This window comes from Rana temporaria, chromosome 5 (assembly GCF_905171775.1).
Source record: "Rana temporaria chromosome 5, aRanTem1.1, whole genome shotgun sequence".
In the NCBI taxonomy this organism is placed as follows: Eukaryota; Metazoa; Chordata; class Amphibia; order Anura; family Ranidae; genus Rana; species Rana temporaria.
Window position 1 is genome coordinate 13,307,177 of NC_053493.1, and position 21,359 is coordinate 13,328,535.

The 21,359-nt window shown below is 47.5% G+C and overlaps 1 protein-coding gene across 1 annotated transcript in view; it reads right to left on the reverse strand.

The window, feature by feature from the left end:
- OBSCN (obscurin, cytoskeletal calmodulin and titin-interacting RhoGEF) overlaps positions 1–21,359 on the reverse strand; it is a 640,872-nt gene that overhangs the window by 193,412 nt on the left and 426,101 nt on the right. Inside the window, exons 92-97 of the mRNA XM_040354276.1 lie at positions 20,536–20,700; positions 17,993–18,151; positions 17,730–17,907; positions 17,140–17,253; positions 14,774–14,941; positions 3,735–3,837 (exon numbers count right to left, since the gene is read on the reverse strand). Coding sequence (XP_040210210.1) covers positions 3,735–3,837; positions 14,774–14,941; positions 17,140–17,253; positions 17,730–17,907; positions 17,993–18,151; positions 20,536–20,700 — 887 coding nt within the window. The remainder of the gene's footprint in view (positions 1–3,734; positions 3,838–14,773; positions 14,942–17,139; positions 17,254–17,729; positions 17,908–17,992; positions 18,152–20,535; positions 20,701–21,359) is intronic.

Below are 21,359 nucleotides of genomic sequence, written 5' to 3' on the forward strand. Positions count from 1 at the left end.
AAGAATTGGGCTAGAATTATTGCTCTCGCTCTAACGCACGCGAGATACCTCACATGTGTGATTTGAATGCCGTTTACAAATGGGGGCGGGACTTACATATGCGTTTGCTTCTGTGTGCGAGCAAACGGGGATGGGGGGGGCTTTAAATTATTTTATTTTTTTCTTTTCTTTTTTTTCTTTTACACTTTCTCTTTAAAAAAAAATACAAATTTTGATCACTTTTATTCCTATTACAAGGAATGTAAACATCCCTTGTAATAGGAATAGTGCGTGACAGGTCCTCTTTATGGAGAGATCTGGGGTCTATAAGACCCCAGATCTCTCCTTGTGGCTGTAAAGAACAAGATCCCCCAAAAAATAATATACTGTCTCTGCCTTTCAAGCCGAGTCCCCGGCATTGTTTACATCCGCTGGCCCGGACGTGACGTCATAACGTCGCGCCCGGGCCCCCGAGGGTCATAAAGACCATCTGGTCACCAGAAATCTCTATGCTCAACTTCCGGCGGCGACCGATAAGTTCTCCAGCTCACCGATCGCAAGCGGAGGGCGGTGGCAAGTGGGGGGACGTCCCCTCCCGCCGCCATTAAGAGCGATCAAGCGGCTGAACTCCTGATATGATTGTTCTTACGGTGCAGAGAATCGCCGGCCGAAAAAGATGATATCTCAATGATGCCTGTAGCTGTACCCATCATTCAGATGTCCCCACTCAAATTCCAGGACGTCATATGACGTCCCTTGGGCGCCAAGTGGTTAATTCATTTTTATTATTCAAAGCAAACTCCCCCCCAACCATCCATGTCTTCCTGCTTTATTGTGCTGAGAAATCACGCTTCATGTAGCATTTACTTCCTTGAATTCATCTGCCCTTAGCTCAGGCATGCAGTCAGGAGGACGTGGCTAGCTGAAAAAGCCCCTCCTCCAAATAAAAAAAAGAAAAAGCTTATGGAGACTCCTGGGATATGTGACATCATTTTGGGCTAGGCCAGAAACCAGAAAGTAAATGAAAAAAAAAAGATTAAAACAAGTCAGTAGAATATACCTTCCTGTCCATTTACTAAGGCTGGCAGCACAAGGATTAAAAATAGTTCATGTCGGATGAGAGAGTTTAGTTCTGTTTTAAGACACCATGGCCTAGATTCACGTAGGGCGGCATTACGTTGTGTGGGCGTAGCGTATCTTATTTACGCTACGCCGCCGCTACTTAGAGAGGCAAGTGCTGTGTTTACAAAGCACTTGTGTCCTAAGTTACGGCGGCATAGCGTAAATCAGCCGGCGTAAGCAGGCGTAATTCAAATGTGGAAGATGTGGGCGTGTTTTATGTAAATTAAGCATGACCCCACGTAAATGACGGTTCGAACGAACGGCGCATGCGCCCTCTGTGGACGTATCCCAGTGCGCATGCATCGGATAGAAAGCCTAAGATACGTCGAACACTGCCTACGACGTGAACGTAACTTACACACAGCCCTATTCGCGTACGACTTACGTAAACGACGTAAAAAGATACGCCTGTTCCGACGTCCATACCTTGCATGGGCTGCGCCACCTAGAGACCAGCTTTATCTTTACGCCGGCGTATGTCTTGCGTAAACGGCAGAACTAATTGCGACGGGCTTACGTACGTTTGTGAATCGGCGTATCTTGCTCATTTACATATTAGACACGGAAATCAACGGAAGCGCCACCTAGCGGCCAGCGTAAATATTCACCCTAAGATACAATGGCGTAGGAGACTTACGCCGCTCGTATCTTGGCCAAATCTATGCGTAACTGATTCTATGAATCAGGCGCATAGATTTGACGGCGGCCATTCGGACTTACGACGGCGTATCTGGAGATACGCCGTCGTAAGTCTTTGAGAATCTGGCCCTATATTATTTAGATTGTACATACATTGCCCCCATTTTAAGGCCTGACGAAGCAAGCATTTTCTGGACTACGAAATGCGTTGCTTTTTTGGCAAACTCCTTATCCTAATTTATACTGGAATATATATATATATTTTTTGGGGTGACCAATTCTCAGTATGGTGCTTTAACTGCTTGCCGCCCACCCACCGTCAAATGACAGCTCTCGTTCTAGGTGGACGTCATATGACGTCGTTCCAGAACGGCCGCTCAGCGCGCCGAACGTGGCTGTGCCGTGTTGCTAGGACACAGCGCGACCCCGATCCCTGTAAAGAGCCGCACCTGGGGCTCTTCTACCATGTGATCGGCTGTGTCCAATCACAGCCGATCACATGTAAACGCGGAGATTCCGGTCATCGGCTCTCCTTGCCTCACACTGACAGAGTGTGTGGCGAGGAGAGCCGATCAGCGGCATCTCCTCACAGGGGGACATGTAGAAATGTTATCAGGGCACTAATCATCAGTGACCTGATTACAGTATGTCAATTAACTGTCACCAATCAGTGCCCACCATTGTACACCAGTGGCAGCAATCAGTGCCCACCAGAGGCACCAATCAGTGCCCACCACTGCCCACAAGTGCCACCAATCAGTGCCCATTAGCAATGCCAGTCAGTGCTGGCTATTAGTGTCGCCCATCAGTGCCACCCATCAATGCCCATCAGTACCGCCTATCCATGCCGCCTATCAGTGCCACCTATCAGTGCTCACCAGTGCTGCCTAACAGTGCCCACCAGTCCCGCCTAACAGTGCCCATCAATGTCACATATCAGTGCCACCTATCAGTGCCCAAAAGTGTGGCATATTAGTACCTCCACATTAGTGCCACCTAATCAGTGCCCATAAGTGCCACCTCATCAATGCCCACCAGCTCAGCCTATCAGTGCCGCCTCATCAGCGCACATCAGTGAAGGCGAAAAATTACTTATTTACAAAATTTACTGACAGAAACCAAGTAAAAAACATTTTTTTTCAACATTTCTGGTCTTTTTTTTTTTTATATAAAATAAAAAACCCAGCAGTGATTAAATACCACCAAAAGAAATCTCTATTTGTGTGAAGAAAACAATTAAAAAATGTGTTTGTGTACAGTGTTGTAAGACCGCCCAATTGTCATTCAAAGTGCGACAGCGCTGAAAGCTGAAAAATTGCCTGGGTAGGAAGGGGGTGCAAGTGCCCGGTAGGCAAGTGGTTAATTTCAGTCTCACTTCTTTTATGTTGGACTGGCATCTAAAGAACAAATAGCTATTTTTTCCTTTCTTGAGTCTCTGGATTCTATATAAAAAAAAGTATAAAGAGTTCTAATCAGGAGAAATTGGCCTACTCTGTATTTTTTTCCCTTCCATTTCTCAATATTTTAATATATAAAAGCGGATTCATCAGTTTGCTGATTAGCATGTTTTCACATAATACAGACTCGTGCCACCGCGTTTCGCTGGAACAGTAGGCTGCTATTATAAGGAAATTATAGTGAAGTAAACAGAGAAAATCAGCATAAAATAACTCATACATCATAGAGAACTTTCCCTTATAAAATGGAAGATTTGTTAAACCAGCACAACCGGACATCTGAAGCAATTTTTCCTGAACTTCTAGGAATATATTTTATAGAGATGATGACTGGAGGTCTCCTCTGCTCACTTCATTATTCATCCACCCTTCCCCCATAACATTCTATTCATCAGGAACATTATTACAGATCACAATGTAACCAGACAGTATCTGAAATGTCGCCAACTATTGAACAGACGAGGTATTACCATCAAAAGTTTACAGTAAACGGATGGAAGGTTAATGATTATTAGTTGGACTTTCTGAATTGCTCACCGGATTTGTGGGTACGGAGCTCCCTCAATGATGCACGTGAACCGAGCGTCTTCACCGTCCACAAAGTAGGAATTGCGCAGCTTGTTGACAAATCTTGGAGGAACTGAAATAACATCACAATGGTTAGCTAAATAATGAGAATAGGAAGGAAGGGGGAGGGAAGAGGAAAGGAAAGGAAGAAGGAAGGAAGAGAAAAAGAGGAAAGGGGAGGGAGACGAAAAGAAGGGAAAGAGAGGAAAGAGGAGGAAGGGGAGGGAAAAAGAAGGGAAGGAAAGAAAAGAAAGAAAGAAAGGAAGGAATGTAGGGCGGAAGAAAATCAATGGGAGCGCCACATGCGTCCAGCGTAAATATGCGCCCACTCTACGCCGGCGTAGGCAAGTTACGTCGGTGGGATGAAGCCTGTTAGTTTGTGAGACCGGCGCACAGATAAGACGGCGCATATTTGCACTTACGCGGCATATCTGGAGATACGTCGGCGCAAGTGCTTTGTGAATCCAGGCCTATATTTATATAAGTATAAAGGGCCTGATCCACAAAAGGGATACGCCGGCGTATCTACTGATACGCCGTCGTATCCCTGTTTCTATCTATGGAACTGATCCACAGAATCAGTTTCACATAGATAGGCAGAAGATCCGACATGTGTAAGGGACTTACACTGCCGGATCTTAGGATGCAGTACCGCAGAAGCCGCTGGGGGCATTTCGAGTCGAAATGCCGCGTCGGGTATGCAAATTAGCACTTATGGAGATCCACGAAGCTTTTAAGCTTCGTTTTTTCTCCGTAAGTATTATGCCGCGTACACACCATCACTTTATGTGATGAAAAAAAATGACGTTTTTAAAAACGTCACTTTAATTGACTGTGTGTGGGGGAAAACGTCGTTTTATGTCTTGTAAAAAACGACCAAAAAAAATTGAAGCATGCTTCAATTTTATGTGTCGTTTTTCAAAAGTGCACTTTTTACTTCACAGAAATAGCAAAAAACGTCGTTTTGTAAGACGTTTTTTCATCCACGCATGCCCAGAAGCTACTTTTGAAGCAAGCTTCAATGGAAAAAACGTTGGTGAACGTAACCTCGCTTTGCAAGATCATTGTGAGAAAAACGATGGTGTGAAGGCAACTTCGTCTTTGAAAATTGAAGTTTCAAAAACGTCATTTTTTACTTCACAGAAAGTGTCGTTTTTTTTCATCACATAAAGTGATGGTGTGTATGCGGCATTAGTTTGCCGTCGCAAAATTAGGGCTGCTTTTACAAGGTGTAAACTTAGTACACCATGTAAAAGTAGACCCTTCTATCCCGCGTCGCTGTCTTTTTTTTTTTTTTTTTTCCGCCGCAACTCTTTTTTTTTTTTTACGCCCGTCGCGATTCTCAAAACCCGGTGCAACGTAAAACCGCGCAAAGCACGTCAGGAAAATAACGTCGGGAGCATGCTCAGTACGTCCGGCGCGAGAGCGCGCCTAATTTAAATGGGACTCGCCCCATTAGATTAGGAACGCCTTGCGCCGGACGGATTTAAGTTACACCACTCAAAATTTCTAGGTACGTGCTTTGTGGATCGGGCACTTAGGTAGAGATTTTGCGGCGGTGTAACTTAAACGGGAAAAATTAAGTTACGCCGGCTTTTTGTGGATCAGGCCCATATTTCCTCCAGGATTATATTTCCCCTTTATATAACTGATGTACAAGGATTGGGAAAGCACTCATTATGATTAAGGCAACAATAACAGACTCAGAGACATTTTCTTCTCTCTTCGCCCAGATTCTGTTTGCACGATAACGGGAACGACTTCATAATTTGGCTTAATTAGGATGAAAGCAAAGTGAATAATTCTAGCCGTGTGCGTGAATCAGTGACAGGTCTTGAACTCCGCTCTAATGCATTGTTTCACAGTTCTGAGTCACGGAATGGCTCGTCTCTGGGAGGGAGGAGGGGTGCGCAGCATGTTTTTGCAGAATTCTCTCACAGCCGACAAGATCTCTGCAAGAAGCTGCTAAATCTAGCATCTAGCCTGGCCCAAGCTAATTCAAGGAATTTTCCATTCTTAGGAAAGTTGTCTCAGACCTGTAATATGTTAAAGATAAGCAGAGGCGTTGCTAGGGGGGTGCGGGGGGTGCGGCCCGCACCGGGTGACACCCGCTAGAGGGGTGACACCCTCCCGTTTTTTTTTTTTTTCTTTAAATTTTTTTTTTTTTTTTTTAGCTGACATGCCCAGCACTGCTGGGCATGTCAGCTAAATTTTTTTTTTTTTAAGAAAAAAAGCACCCCCCTAGCACCCACCAGAGGGTGACACCAAGAGCAGGACAGGAGGGGCGTGAAGAGATGAGTGTGCGGGCAGTGCTGGCTTATGTCTGCCCGATGGCAGTTTAACATCATGTACATCATGTACACAAATCACTGCCCAAGTCAGACCCTGAAGAGCACTTGCAGAGCTGGAGCGGGGTGCCGAGTGCAGGAACGCTCCCTGTGTGCCTCCTACACTCGGCACTAGTACACATCTATTGCAAACACTTCTCTATCAGGAGTGAACTCCACTGGACAGATCATTTCTAGTCCCCGCCTCTGTCATGATGTCATTCAGAGGCTGGGACAGGAAGAGAGGCACCGCGAGGGAGCTGCATGTTGCTGTTATGAGGTAAGTGAGCAGTGACATACAGAGCAGAATGTATGTTGTATGTGTAATGTTGCAGTGACTCAGCACTTTCTCAGTGCCCTGACTGGACTGGTTACTGTCTTGAGGACTGTGGTGGGTTTTGTCAGTGGGTTTCAATGAACTAACACTGCCATTAGCTAGCAATGTGTCGCATGAAGGGGTTAATGTACTGACACTGGCCTCTAATTCAGTATGAGGTGTTAATGAACACTACCATTGATCTGAAATGCATTAGTAACCAGTAGCAGTTAATTAACCCCTTTGTGCTGCATTAGTGGCCAGTGTTAATTAACCCATTCATGCTTTAATACAAAGTGGTTAAATAACACTGACCACTAATAAAGCACAAAAGGGTAAATTAACACTGGCCACCACTGCATTAATGATCAATGGCAGTGTTAAATAACCCCCTTGTGCTGAATAAGTGTCCAGGGTTAATAAGCCCCTTCATGCTGCAGGATTTAAAATAGCCTAATGTCACTGACCATCTATGCTGGGGGCTATTATTGTAGCTACTGCACCAACCTCTTGTGCAGCCAGAGTCAGACCAGTGACACTAATGTGATGCCAGGGAGCTACTGTAAGAAGCAGCAGAGCACCTCCCAGATCAAGAAGGTACTTGGCATCATACATGGACACAGACCTATCTTCAGATACCGTCCTCTCTCTCTCTCAGCCGTCCTCTCTCTCTCTCAGCCGTCCTCTCTCTCTCTCTCAGCCGTCCTCTCTCTCTCTCTCAGCCGTCCTCTCTCTCTCTCAGCCGTCCTCTCTCTCTCTCAGCCGTCCTCTCTCTCTCTCAGCCGTCCTCTCTCTCTCAGCCGTCCTCTCTCTCTCAGCCGTCCTCTCTCTCTCAGCCGTTCTCTCTCTCATCTGTTCTCTCTCTGCCGTCCTCTCTCTCTCATCTGTTCTCTCTCTGCCATCCTCTCTCTCTCTCTGCCATCCTCTCTCTCTCAGCCGTCCTCTCAGCCATCCTCTCTCTCTCAGCCGTCCTCTCTCTCTCTCTCTCAGCCGTCCTCTCTCTTAGCCCCCACCTCTCTCTCTCTCTCAGCCCCACATCTCTCTCAGATCCACTTTCTGACCACTACCCTTTCTCCCAGCCCCACATCTATCTCAGCCCCCTCTCTCTCAGCCCCCTCTCTGTCCACCACCCTCTCTCTCAGCCCCACATCTCTCTCAGCCCCCCTCTCTCTCAGATCCACCTCCCTGTCCACTACCCTCTCTCTGAGCCCCCCCCCTCTCTCTCAGCCCCACTCTCTGTCCACTACCCTCTCTCTCAGCCCCACCTCTCTCTCTCAGCCCCCTCTCTGTCCACCACCCTCTCTCTCAGCCCCACATCTTTCTCAGCCCCCCTCTCTCTCAGATCCACCTTCTGACCACTACCCCTTCTCTCAGCCCCTCTCTCAGCCCAACCTCTCTCACTCAGCCCCCCTCTCTGTCCACTATCCTCTCTCTCTGAGCCCCTCTCACTCAGCCCCCTCTCTGTCCGCTACCCTCTCTCTGAGCCCCTCTCTCTCTCAACCCTCTCTCTATCCACTACTCTCTCTCTCAGCCTCACCTCTCTCTCTTTCTCTCTCTGCCTCATCTCTCTCTCTAACTCATCTCTCTCTCTCTGCCTCATCTCTCACTCTGCCTCACCTCTCTCTCTCTCTCTCTCTCTCTCTCTCAGCCTCACCTCTCTCTCTCTCTCTCAGCCTCACCTCTCTCTCAATCTCACCTCTCTCTCTCTCTCTCTCTCTCTCTCTCTCAGCCTCACCTTTCTCTCTCAGCCTCACCTCTCTCTCAGCCTCACCTCTCTCTCTCATCCCCACACCCTCTCTCTCTCTCATCCCCACCCTCTCTCTCTCATCCCCACCCCCTCTCTCTCATTCTCTCAGCCCCACCACTCTCTCAGCCCCACCTCTCTCTCTCAGCCCCACCGCTCTCTCCCTCTCTCTTTCAGCCCCACCTCTCTCATCCCCTCTCTCCACTACCCTCTCTCTCTCAGGCCCCTCTCTGTCCACTACCCTCTCTCTCAGCCCCACCTCTCTCTCTCAGCCCCACCTCTCTGTCCACTTCCCTCTCTCTCTGAGCTCCTCTCTCTGTCAGCCCCTTTCTCTGTCCACTACCCTCTCTCTCTGAGCTTCTCTTTCTCTCAGCCCCCTCTCTGTCCACTACCCTCTCTCTCAGCCCCACCTCTCTCTAAGCCCCCTCTCTCAGCCCCCCCTCTCTCTCTCTCTCTCATCCACACCTCTCTCTCTCTCTCTCTCATCCACACCTCTCTCTCTCTCTCTCTCTCTCTCTCTCTCAGCCTCATATCTCTCTCAGCCTCACCTCTCTCTCTCTCAGCCTCAACTCTCTCTCTCAGCCTCACCCTTCTCTCTCTCTCTCTCTCAGCCCCACTTCTCTCTCAGCCCCACCTCTCTCTCTCTCTCTCAGCCCCACCTCTCTCTCTCTCTCTCAGCCCCACCTCTCTCTCTCTCTCTCAGCTCCACCTCTCTCTCTCTCTCTCAGCTCCACCTCTCTCTCTCAGCCCCATCTCTCTCTCTCTCAGCCTGATCTCTCTCACCCCAGCCTGCCTTGTACCCCCCCAAACAGCCCTGTGCCACCCCAGCCTGCCCTGTACCACCCCAGCCTGCCCTGTACCACCCCAAACTTTCCCATGCCACCCCAACTTTCCCTGTGCCACCCTAACTTGCTCTGTACCACCCAATCTGCCCTATGCCACCATAACTTGCCCTATGCCACCCTAACTTGCCCTATACCACCCAAAACTACCCTATATCACCCCAACATGCCCTATACCACCTTAACCTGTCCAATACCACCCCACTACACCAACCTGCCACTATACCACTCTATACTACCCTAACCTGTCACTATACTGCCCTATACTATCATTTACAGGGGCTGGTTTGGGGTGCGCCCCGTTCCCGTGCGCTGCCTGCTTGGTGCTGGGCAGCCTAGACAGAGGGGGGTGACACCATGTTTTACCGCACCGGGTGACACCAACCCTAGTGACGCCACTGAAGATAAGCCTCTTGGGCAAAACCTTTCCATCTCCAAAGGCACAGCAATCACCTTTGTTTGATGCAAAACAGGACACTACCGGCCTACCACCAGTCCTCCTGTAGGGGGCCCGGTCAAACAGGATGGCCCAAACAGCAGGAGGAATGGGTGTGGTCGGGCGGAGGTGCAATTACAGAAAGATGCCCTGTGCGGCTCTCTGCAGCTGCTGAAAGTCGGTTTCTTTCCCTCCTGCTGGCTTTCAGCTGCTGCAGGGAGAGACACAGACACAGGGCATCGTTCCTGTCATAGGCGTGCGCACAGGGTGTGCCAGATGTGCCCAAGCACACCCTTATCACCCTGTACAGCACAGATTCCCCCTACTGCCCTGGGCATACCCCCTTGCCCCCCCCCCCCCCACAGTATTTCCAGCTTCCCCTCCTCTCCTCTCCCACTGGCTGCTGCTGCGTGCACACAGAGGGGGATGTTTTAGGATGAGTGGGGAAGGGGCTGGTAAATATGTGATTTACTGGCACTGTCCCTTTTTGAGTGAACATAATGATTGATCGGTATCGTGTATTTGAGCTTTGGGGTGCACACTCTAATCCAATAGGCTGCGCACACCTATGGTTCCTGTAATAACTTCCCCTGCATCAATCCCCCTCCTTGTTCTGCCTACTTCTAATCCCCCCATGTGAACCCCCCCAGTCACTGTGCTGCATCCCGCCAAGTTCTCTATTATGTTTGTGTGCGCTAATAATGATTTTTGTGTATTTTTTGTGAAAATCTTGTTTTGATATACTGGTGGGGCCAGGGATGTATTTAGGTTTTGTGCTGCCCTAGGCATTGACTAAACTCATGCACCCCCTAATTTAAATATGACCCACCCCTTCCTGTCAAGGCCACACCCCTTGCGGTTTAAAACCCACCCTGAAATTTTCAAGTGGGGACACTAGTTCTGATGGCCTGGGGGGGGGGGAAGGATTCCCTTAATTTGCATAGATTTCCTCTCACTTCCTGTTTGGCTATGGGACAGGAAGTGAAGGGAAATCTCTGCAATGGGACAGGGATGGTAAAAAATTTGAAGTGACGCCCCCCCCACAGTTGCAAAATGCCAACCACCCACATACTGGAAGCAGTGCGGCCGATTTATTGGGGTGCTAAATCAATTTGCCTAATAGTGTAGTGCAAGCCGGCGGGGACACTGTCTGTGCTGCCCCCCTGCAAAGTGCTGCCCTAGGCATGGGCCTTGTTGGCCTAGGCCAGGATACAGTATTGGGTGGGGCCCCGCCAGGTAGGCTGTACGGGGCCCTGTGATTTCTAGCAGCAGCGCTGCATGCTTGTATCATCAAAAGATTGCATGGCCATGCAAAATCTGCAACTGTATGTTTCATGAAGGGGACCTAACATCAGCAAGTGACATGGCTACCCTGGGAGCTTTAGTAGGAGTGGGTGCAAAAAAGGGCAGGACCTGCATGTAGGCAGGTGCCTACAAAGGGTCAATGTGTCTGCCCGTGTAAGCAATTGTTTCCCCCTGGCTGAACTAATTTCCTATTGTTAGCCCAGCCAGGTGCCAAATAATACGATTGTATGTTTCCTGTGTCCTCGACGCGTGAGCCAGGATAGGGTGACCAAACATCCCCGGTTTCCAGGGACAGTCCCCGGATTGAGGACACTGTCCCCGGACCTAGTAGTCTGTCCCTGGTTTTGTCCTCAGATTGGATTGAACAGGGGCTGGGGCAATTTCAAAGACAGTCAGTGCAGAATTAAAAAAAAATTCTAACTAGCATAGGAGACTTTAAATGTTAGAGTTAGGACTGCAGTACACAGAGAGCCTTGACGGGGCCTGCAGCTTACACATGCATTTGCAAATGTGTGCAACTAAACCTCTGTTTTTGACGCATACTGTTAGACAGGTGAATTTGGTTGGTTGCTGATTGGTCGGTAAGTTTGAGCTTGGATATTCTATGTTGTTTTTGTATGTATACGCGCCTTTTCCAGTGCTCCATACTGTATAGACCAGTCATAGGTAGGGGCAGTGACATTTGTTTTTTGTATTGATGTCATTGTGGTCAGGCAACACACTGCTTCTATGTGCTGGGTGTTTAGTGTGCTCCTGCCCCTTTAAGGAGGGCTGGGCTACCTCCAGTCACCTTCCCCTTATCTATCCATCAGCATGCATGTGCTCCCACTGAGGAGACTTTAAATTTTAGAGTTAGGACTGCAGTACACAGAGAGCCTTGACGGGGCCTGCAGCTTACACATGCATTTGCAAATGCGTACAACTAAACCTCTGTTTTTAACGCATACTGTTAGAGAGGTGAATTTGGTTGTTTGCTGATTGGTCGGTAAGTTTGAGCTTGGATATTCTATGTTGTTTTAGCATGGGGGGGGGGGGGGTTGTATTTCTTTCCATTATCTGTGCCTTTTTCTGATGATCATGTGCTGGTCGGAGCGGAGGGAATATTTCTTTAGTTTTGGGTGCATGCCAATTCAGCTACACTTGCATGTTCTTCTGCCTTGACTCAAGTCCCGGCCAGCCACCTGCCTGTTTATCTCCTTGCCTTCCCTGGCGGAGTGTTCTTCCTCCGCTCCCCACCCAGTAGTAAGACTTGACAGGCTGTGAGGCGGGCGGCGTAGCTGAATACTCTACTGGAGTGGTCACCCCCCTTTGGGGGTGATAGGAGCCTAATCGGGGTTCCTGGAGAGGGTCATCTTTATCTGTTTACTTGCTTTGCCTGGTCTGAAGTCTCTTAAAAGGGGTGCATGCACAGTGTATTTAAAGAATAGGGCTTGCAACACAACAAGGGGACTAGACTATCCAAAGGCAGTTAATGTGTAGTTGCTAAGGACTACAGTGTTTGTGTCACATGCAAGGCAGCCAATCAACCAGGAGATACAGTAAAAGTGGAGTAGGTTAAAGCTGAGCTCCACCCAAAATGGGAAGTTCCACTTGTTTGCCCCCCCCCCCCCTCTGTTGTCACATTTGGCACCTTTCAGGGGGAGGGAGGAGCAGATACCTGTCAAAACCAGGTATCCGCTCCCACTTCGGTGTAAGATCGCTGCATCTTTGCGTGGCGATCTACAAAACATCCAGCTCTGTCTCCTTCCTCCCCGCTGCCCTCTGGGGGACACACAGGTCAGAGAAGACAGGGGGACCATTCAGAAAGCACAGTGTGACTTGCACACGCGCAGTAGGAAACAGGCTGCGATGCCACAAGGCTTGACTTCCTGTTTCCCTTAGTAAGGATGCCGGTGCTTGGACCCCGAAGCCAATGGACGCATCTGCTTTGGGTGCCAACCTTGCGGGCCCCCTGGACAGGTAAGTGTTGTATTACAAGTCAGCAGCTACAGTATTTGTAGCCACTGACTTGAAGAGCAGCGGTGACCCATCCATAGGTGGCACCGCCCCCCCTTTCATGCGTCCGGCCCCTGATCTACAGTACATGCAGGGCACTGTACGCATGGATACCAATGGGGGATTTTTTTTAAGCACGTGAATAGACCCGAAGGCTCTAATTGGCTTCACAAAAGGGTAGGCTCGGGGCACAGAGCATTGCGCCCAAAGCCCATCCAGGTGTGCAACAATCGCAAATGAATATTTGCGATTGTCACACCGATTCTGCCTCTCAGATGATCAGGAAGAGGGTCCTGAGACTAGTTTCCCGAATTGGCCAAAAGTAGAAGCTACCCTATTGGCCGAGGGAGGTTAAGAGAAGAGACACACGACGAGGACACCGCCGTGATGCCGAGGAGGAGATGCAGGGAAAACAGGCCGCCCGTGTCAGGAAGCACTGCCCCGGTTAAGTGTTGCGGGTGACTGATCGACCCAGGGGGTGCATGGATCTTGGAGAGAAAGAGAGAGCGCATTTCCTGTATCCGATAGCAACCATGGAATGTGTCATTGGGAGAGAGATGACATGAATTACTGGACTGGTGAAGCCCGGGATGAACAGTACCGGCCTTAAAATGCTGCACACTTGGGAAGTGCCGATCTGCAGAGGTTTATGGCTGGACATTTATTTTATGATTGTAATTGAGGATATGGTCAGTGGACTTACGCACACACTGGTTTTGGATTTCTTTTCTTTCACTGCTTTACTTGCTAAACTTTCACTTATCTCTGCCTCTCTGCTTGCTATGCTCATTGACAGTACTGTTTTTGATTGTAATCCTGGTCGGCTTCATTAACCCCATCGTTTCTGCTACATGTTAAATTCTGCTGCAATGCAAGTGAACATTTCTACTCTGGCAAGGGGACTGTTGTGTGTTTGTAGCATATTCTATCTAGCAACCAATCAAAGAGCAGTAATGGATGTGCAGTAACCTCTAGCAACCAATCAGTGAGTGGTAATGATGTGCTGTAGCCTCTAGCAACCAATGGGTTAACGGTAATGGTGTGCAGTAAGCTCTAGCAACCAATCAGTGAGCGGTAATGGTGTACAGTAAGCACAAGTAACTAATCAGTGAGCAGTAAGGATGTAAAATAACCTCTAGTAACCAATGAATGAGGAGTAATGATTTACATTAACCTCTAGAAACCAGTGAGTGGTAAGGATGTGCAATAACCTTTAGCAACCAATTGGTGAGAAAGTGTAGGTGATAACTGCACTAACCCAAAACCTGAAAAATAAAGCTGCTTCATAACTTAGAATGTGACAAAAATTTAAAAAGTGAGAATGGTGTAAAATGTAGCGCTAGGAATATCGTACAGTGCAAGTGTACCAACAATGTGTGAAAATCAATAAATGGAAATCAATCTCCAATGAATGGTGGACTAGGATATCAGCGACAAGGGGTGCCCAAATTGGCAGATCCACCAAACGATCGAAGAGGCCTAGGGAACTCCAGAAGCGAATCCATGGGATGGGATGGGTAACCGGCAAGTTGGAAATGTTGATGACCAAACTGGACAGACGAAAAACTTACATCCGGGGGGTATGGAAAGAAAAAAATGCTTCCAATTTTTTACCTACACCATTGGAAGCATTTTTTCTTTGCATACCCCTCGGATGTAAGTTTGGCTGTCCAGTTTAGTCATCAACATTTCCAACTTGGCGGTTACCCATACGATCCCTTGGAGCCACTTCTGGAGTTCCCTGGGCCTCTTTGATCGCTTGGTGGATCAACCAATTGGTGAGCAATTACGATGTGCAGTAACCTCTCAGTGAGCAGAAATAATGTGCTGTAACCTTACCTCTAGCAATTATTTATTGTATGTCTCAGCAGGTGGAGAGAGAAATTTCATAGGGGGGGGGGGGGGGGAGCAGGGGCAAGAAAATGTTTGCCCAGGGTCCAAGCACTATTAAAGGCAGCCCTGACTGTAGAGATGCTATGCCAAGAAATTCACTTGTATTAGAAGGTATTTTATTAATAATAATTAATCCAGAATAAACCATTACCTTGAACAAGGATCTTTCCTAACGTGCTGGCATTCCCGGCTGCACTGGAGGCGAAGCACATATACTGTCCTGAGTCCACTCCGCTCATGTTGTCCAATATGAGGGTGCAGGAACCATCGGGGTCTTCAATGATGATGTGATGGGGATCCACTTCCACCGTACGGCCATCTGCAAGAAAATGTATTATTCGCTAAGAGAAACAACAGCGTTCAAAGTATTCTAAATAGATTTAGATAGCCTTAGATATACTTTATGCCAACTAAGGATGGCAAAAATAAATAAAAAATAACATAACAGTAAATAATTTTAAGCATCACTCAAGCATAAAGACTGAAAAATGCCTGTTGGGTGTTGAGGTTGGTCCTCGTAATCCACTGACATATTCACAGATGGGTTCGTGCCTGTTGCTTTCAGGAAGTTATTTGCCCCTCTATGCCCACCAAAAAGGTTTGGTATGTTTCCCAAGGTCTCCATTGGTTGGAACAGGCGCCGCTCACGTGTCTGTCTATCCATCACAGCCATTACGAGGGACCCAACATCCATGTTAAATATTATTTCAAGATTTTTCATACTACTGGAGAAAGGAACGCCCTGAGATGGGTGAGAAAAGTTGCTGCTCTCCTGACTAAGCCTATAAGTGCTCATTTTAATCTTCCCACTTACCTAAGATCCGCCATACAATCAGTTATCCTACCCAGAATGACAGTTAGTTGGAAACCCAGCAATGCTTCTTGCTGTACTGCTAGACCTGCTGGTAAGTTTAAACTGGACCTTTGCAACAAGGAAAAAAGAGAAATAAGAGAAGAAAGCGCCACTAAGTGTAGTAGATTAGTATCAGTTTAATTAAGCACACATAATGGGCTACTCACAGGATAATGGTGGAATACAGGCTCATCAATAATGGTGGACACTAGGTGGTCTGTCAATCCTTGACCAAAGCGCTAAGAGCTTGGGTCATGCAGTGGCTCGAAACCAAAGCCGGAAGGAAGCCAGAGGGATGCTGGAGAGACACCAGGATCCAGGTGGAGTGCTGCGTGGCTTGGAGAGTACAGACATCACAGGTCCCAGGATGCTTTGCGACGTGTTTCGAAGCATGCGCCTTGCTACGTTAGGGCATGCACGCTCCTTTTTCCCGGTGTCTTGCCAGCATCTCTCCAGCTTCCTTTTGGCCTTGGCTTCGGCTTCCAGCCACAGCATGACCCACGCCACTGTTAGCATTCCTAACAAGGATTGGCAGGCCACCCATTGTCCACCATTATCAAGCCTGTATTCCACCATTATCCTGTGAGTAGCCCATTATGGGGCTTAATTAAACTGAAACTAATCTACTACACTTATTGGCGCTTTTGTCTCCATTTCTCTTTTGTCTGCTATATGTACAGAGTGAGCTGTGCTCTTGAACCTAAACTGACACAAGTGTATGGACTTTATCTTTGTTAGTTTGGACTTTAATACACCGTGTGTTCCTATGCCCTTGCGCCTATAACCCACTTTTTTGCCTTTGCCACAGGGGATAAGGAATGGCCAACTACCATTCGTTCTGTGAATGTATGGACACCTGTGACGGAACGTCTTGGCATCCCGATTATGTGCTTCTGCCAAACAGTGCCTTCTGCCCTCCCAACTGTTTCAGAAGACCGAGAGGTAATACCAGCTCTTTAACCCAAGCATCGTACACAGACAAGATGTTGGGATAAGAACCAAAGGAATTACAGTTCATTAAACAGAAATACAGGTTTTTATACACTTCAAAAGTTGATCAGTCGTCACATGAACAATAAAACCAAACATTTACCCAAAACATCACACAATGGTCAGATAAAAAAGTGCAGTTGACACAAGACTAATCGCATCATGTAGGAACCTCCAAAAAGTCAGCTAAAATTAACCGACATACAGAAACAATAGGTGAATCAATTAACAATCGGAATGCACACCTAGACAATGCATGGAATAAACAGGGATCCCAGACTGTCCAGTATTCAAGAAGACCCAGGGCTGTCCAAATCTCATTAACCAGCTTTCTTTTCACATACATCTGCTAGCTGAGTTTCAAGTTGGCAGAAACCTTCATGGCTTCCTTGACTGTAAAAATGTAAGAATGTCCTTTTTGCATTATATAACAGGACATCTTCCTAAATGCTTGTAGCTCCCTCAAATACCAGGGCCCATAGTCAGTAGGAAAGAGGCCATCCTGCAGTCCCCTCCAACAGCCCCTGTCCTGGTTCGGTCTCTCACAACACCCTACTAGGAAAGAGTTCAACTCCCAGAGTCTTTAAAAATCACTTACTTTTGAAATGTCCTTCCACGTCTGGTATGCTATAGATATTTAGAAAGTCAACTGAATGAACAAAGTGACAATTTACCTTTGTACCAGGTGACGATAGGCTTTGGTGTTCCGGTGACCCGGCAGGCTAGCTTAATAGTCTCTCCTAGTTCTGCTGTACAATCTGCCAAAACTTCGATGAATTGTGGAGGATCTGTAAGACATACATCAAGAAAAAAAATAAAAAACTGGACAAAAGAATTATGTTTAACCATTTGACCTCCGGAAGGTTTTATCCCCTTTATGACCAGGCCATTTTTTGCTATTTAACACTGTGCTCCTTTAACTGGTCATGCAGCGCTGTACCCAAATTTAATTTATATAAAAAAAAATTCACACAAATGGCGCTTTCTTTTGGTGGTACAGTATTTGATCACCACTGGGGTGTTTATTTTTTTATCATATAAACAGTAAAAGACAGAAAATTTTGAAACCTTCCTAACCATATCGGCATTGCCACCTACAGTGGGGAGTACAGACTGTACTTGCCTACTTGCTTACTCATTTATGTATGTTAGGAATGCATAATTTGTGACTGCCCTTTTATTGTGTCTTACCCTGTACCATGTTATTTATGTAGAATGAGAACCCCATAAAAATCTATTGCAAGGAAAGTTCTACACGGCTTACTCCACAGTGGCAGGCTGAACCTCTGCTGGATGCCGGAAATCTCCTTCACCCATGAGTTCTTGATGATGACGGTGCGGGCTTGCAAGAGGTACTTGCGAACCGAGTCCTCTCGTTCATGCCATATCTCAAAGGCCCGATCGTCACCTTCAACCTGATCATTCACATCAATGTTGGTCAACTGAGGAGGAAAGATTAAGGAAGCATCAGAAATCAGAGATCTATTGTGGTACTGTACAGTATATGCAAACAAGACATCGACTAACCTTCATCATATTCTTGAAGACATAGCTGTAAGTGTCCGTCCTGGTGTCTCTTTTGGGTTTGCAGATGATGAGATAATTCTTGAAGAGGAAGACCTGACGATTGTGTCCTTTCCAAGCCATTCGGGCTCCTGGGGCACCTTCCCAGACGATGAAATGACCCTACACCAAGGAATATTGGATTGATGGGTTTGAATTGGAACTTATTAGCTCATACTCACATATAAAAGCCAGTGGCGGCTGGTGCTCAAATTTCTTGGGGGAGGGGGCGGCCCGCGGAACCGCACCCAGCCAGCCATCCGACCACCACCAATACCCCCTATCACCCCACGTCACTCGATAGATTGCCGCTATACGCCCACCCCCTCCTGTCAATTCCTGCTTCGCCCACTCGTCCATCGCCTGCCAGCCCCACACTTACCTTCATCCCTGCGTCTCTCTCCCCAAGTCCCGGTGGTCTCCTCCCAGCCACTCAGGAGTCCAGGAATCCGGGGTCTTAGGACTCCCACCAGGAAGCGGGTCCTGAGACCCGATTGGCTGGGAGGAGAAACAGGAAGACATTAGGGAATATTAGTTCGCTATTGTCACACAGCTGGGTGGGCTCCGGGCGTAGTGCTCTGCACCTCAAGCCCACCCTTTTTTGAAGGCTCTAATCATGTGCTTCAAAAAAAAATAATGTAATTTATGCGTCTGGCGCCCTGCATGTAGATTAGGGGCCGGGCGCATGAATTAGGAGGAGCAGCGCTCCTGATAAAAACCCAATCAATAAAATCCTAAATAAGCTTAACTAATGGTAATGCAAACTAAAAAGTTGTGTAGCACCCTCCTAGGTAGGTGCTATGTTGGGTAAATGTAGTTCTTGGCTCACTGTGATCAGTGTAGCTGTGTGTGATTATTTTGGTCTGTTCTGTGTTTCACGGCTGTAGGGTTCACTGCTTTCCCCTGTCTATAAGAATTCTGGAAGATAGTGGGCAGGGAGAGTCAAATCAGCAGCCTTATATTTATGCAACGCTGGACAATCCCTAGGGAGAGTGTGCAAAGATGGTGGCTGGGAGTGTGTATAAATACTCTGAGACCTGGGACAGAGGACTCTTGTCCCTGAGGAGGAAATCATAGACTGTGGAGGCTGTTTGCACCCTGGGCAAGCCTGCTACGTGTCTGCTGTTCAACAAGGTCCCAGCTAGGCTATTTGGGAGGCCTATTCTTCTGAAAGTTGCTGAAGCTGTCTGAGGGACTTTGGGGATCTAGCCTGGTATCACTGAAAAAGTGTTTGGAAGAAATTTGAAGGAGGCAACCAACACCCAAGGACATGTAGAGAGTACAGATTGGAGCGAGGGAACCTTGAGATTGTATGCAACCGTATACTACACCTTAAAAAAAGTTTGTTGATATGTTCCTCCTGGGTTCCAGCTCCCACACCTCCAATGCTACTAGCACCAGATGCTGCTAATCCTGTTCTCCTTACCTGTAAGCTGATGTCCACAGGCCCACAGTCTGAATCAAACTACAAGACTCTGCCCAAGCCCTGAAGAAGGGGAAGTCCACCTCCTCCGAAACACGTTGTCTCTCTGCTACTACTTTCCTAACCATTAAAAATGTAAAACAATATGGCCTATTGTAGTAGGCGCTCCCAATACTTGTAAGCTGCTTTCCACAGGCCCACAGTCTGAATCAAACTATAAGGCCTCGTACACACGACAGAGTTTCTCGGCTGAATTCGGCGAGAAACTCGGTCAGAGCCGGATTCTGCCGAGAAACTCTGTCGTCTGTACACTTTCGGCCCGTTGGAGCCGCCGAGGAACTCGTCGAGAAAATAGAGAACATGTTCTCTATTTTCTCGTTGTTCTATGGGAGCTCTCGGCCCGCCGAGCTCCTCGGCGGCTTCAGGGCTGAACTCGACGAGGAACTCGACGTGTTTGGCACGTCGAGTTCCTCGGCCGTGTACGAGGCCTAAGACTTTGTCCAAGCTCTGGAGAAGGGAAAGTCCACCTCTCCTGAAACGCGTTGTCTCTTTGCTACTACTTTCCTAGCCAATACAACATTTTAAGCAATTCACCCAGGTAAATTATCTATTGTACTAGGCACTCTCCACAGGCCTACAGTCTTAATCAAACTACAAGAGCCAAACCAAGCCCCGAAGAAGGGGGAATCTACCTACTCCCAAATGCAATGGATCTCTGCTACTATATTCCTAACCAATAAAAAATGTAAAAAAATTCAACCAGTTGTATGACCTATTGTACTAGGCGCTCCCCATACTTGTAAGCCACTCTCCACGGGCCCACAGTCTGAATCAAACTAAGACTCTGCCCAAGCCCTGAAGAAGGGGAAGTCTACCTCCTCCAAAATGTGATGGATCTCTGCTACTATTTTCCTAACCAATAAAAAATGTAAAACAATTCAACCAGTTGTATGACCTATTGTACTAGGCACTCCCCACCGCATTCCAACAGATTGATCACTTGAGGTATAAAATCCCTACCGCCGTCATCTACTAGGACATGTGCAAGGATTCACCACCCCTGGTACAGCAGAATGGTACTCACCTGGCGGATGGGTTCTCCCAATGCCTCCAGGGTTCCTGGGTAGTTCTCAATCAATGATACGAACAGAAAGTTCTCTGCCCGACGTGTAAGTGCGGACACAATGGCATAAGCCTGCTCCAGCAGTGCGCAGTTCTTCCCGTTCCTTGCCTTGTTCCGGATCATTTCCTGCAAACAATCATTTATAAAGAAAAATATTATATTCATTAGCATAAGAAACACACAGATCAGATCCTAGGGCGGCAAGGTTAGATACGACAGTGTTTTTGTTATAATTTTTCTCTTCATTAGACCACTTTATAGTATTGGTGATTTGTAAATCCAACACAGGCATGTAGTGGAGGGCACCAGAGGCATAACTAGAACCTTCAGGGCCGTGGCAAGAAATCATGAAGGGCCCACCCTGGCCTCCAACCGGGGGGCCCTTCCCACCGATCCTGGGGCCCGTTTACTCCCATTGTGGAATCATTTATTACTGTCCCACATCGGGCCCCCTTCCTACAGTCTTGGGATCCCTCCCACAGTGTCAGAACGCTAGAGCCCAGTCGCAATTGCAACCCTGGTAGTTCCACTGGTGTCAGTAGTTTTTTTTTTTATCTTTTTTTTCCCCTATTTATTTATTTATTTGTTTTTTACAATTTTTTATTTTTTACATTTTTTTTAGGATTCCGTTGGAGGGGCTTTGGTGAAATATCAGGGGTCTAAACAGACCCCTAATGTCTCACTTTTGACACAGAGAAAGGGACTGAGGACAGATTCATCAGTCCCTTCTTCTGTAGATTCAGCTGCACAGAATGAATGGACAGGAATAGCTCTGTACAGAGGCT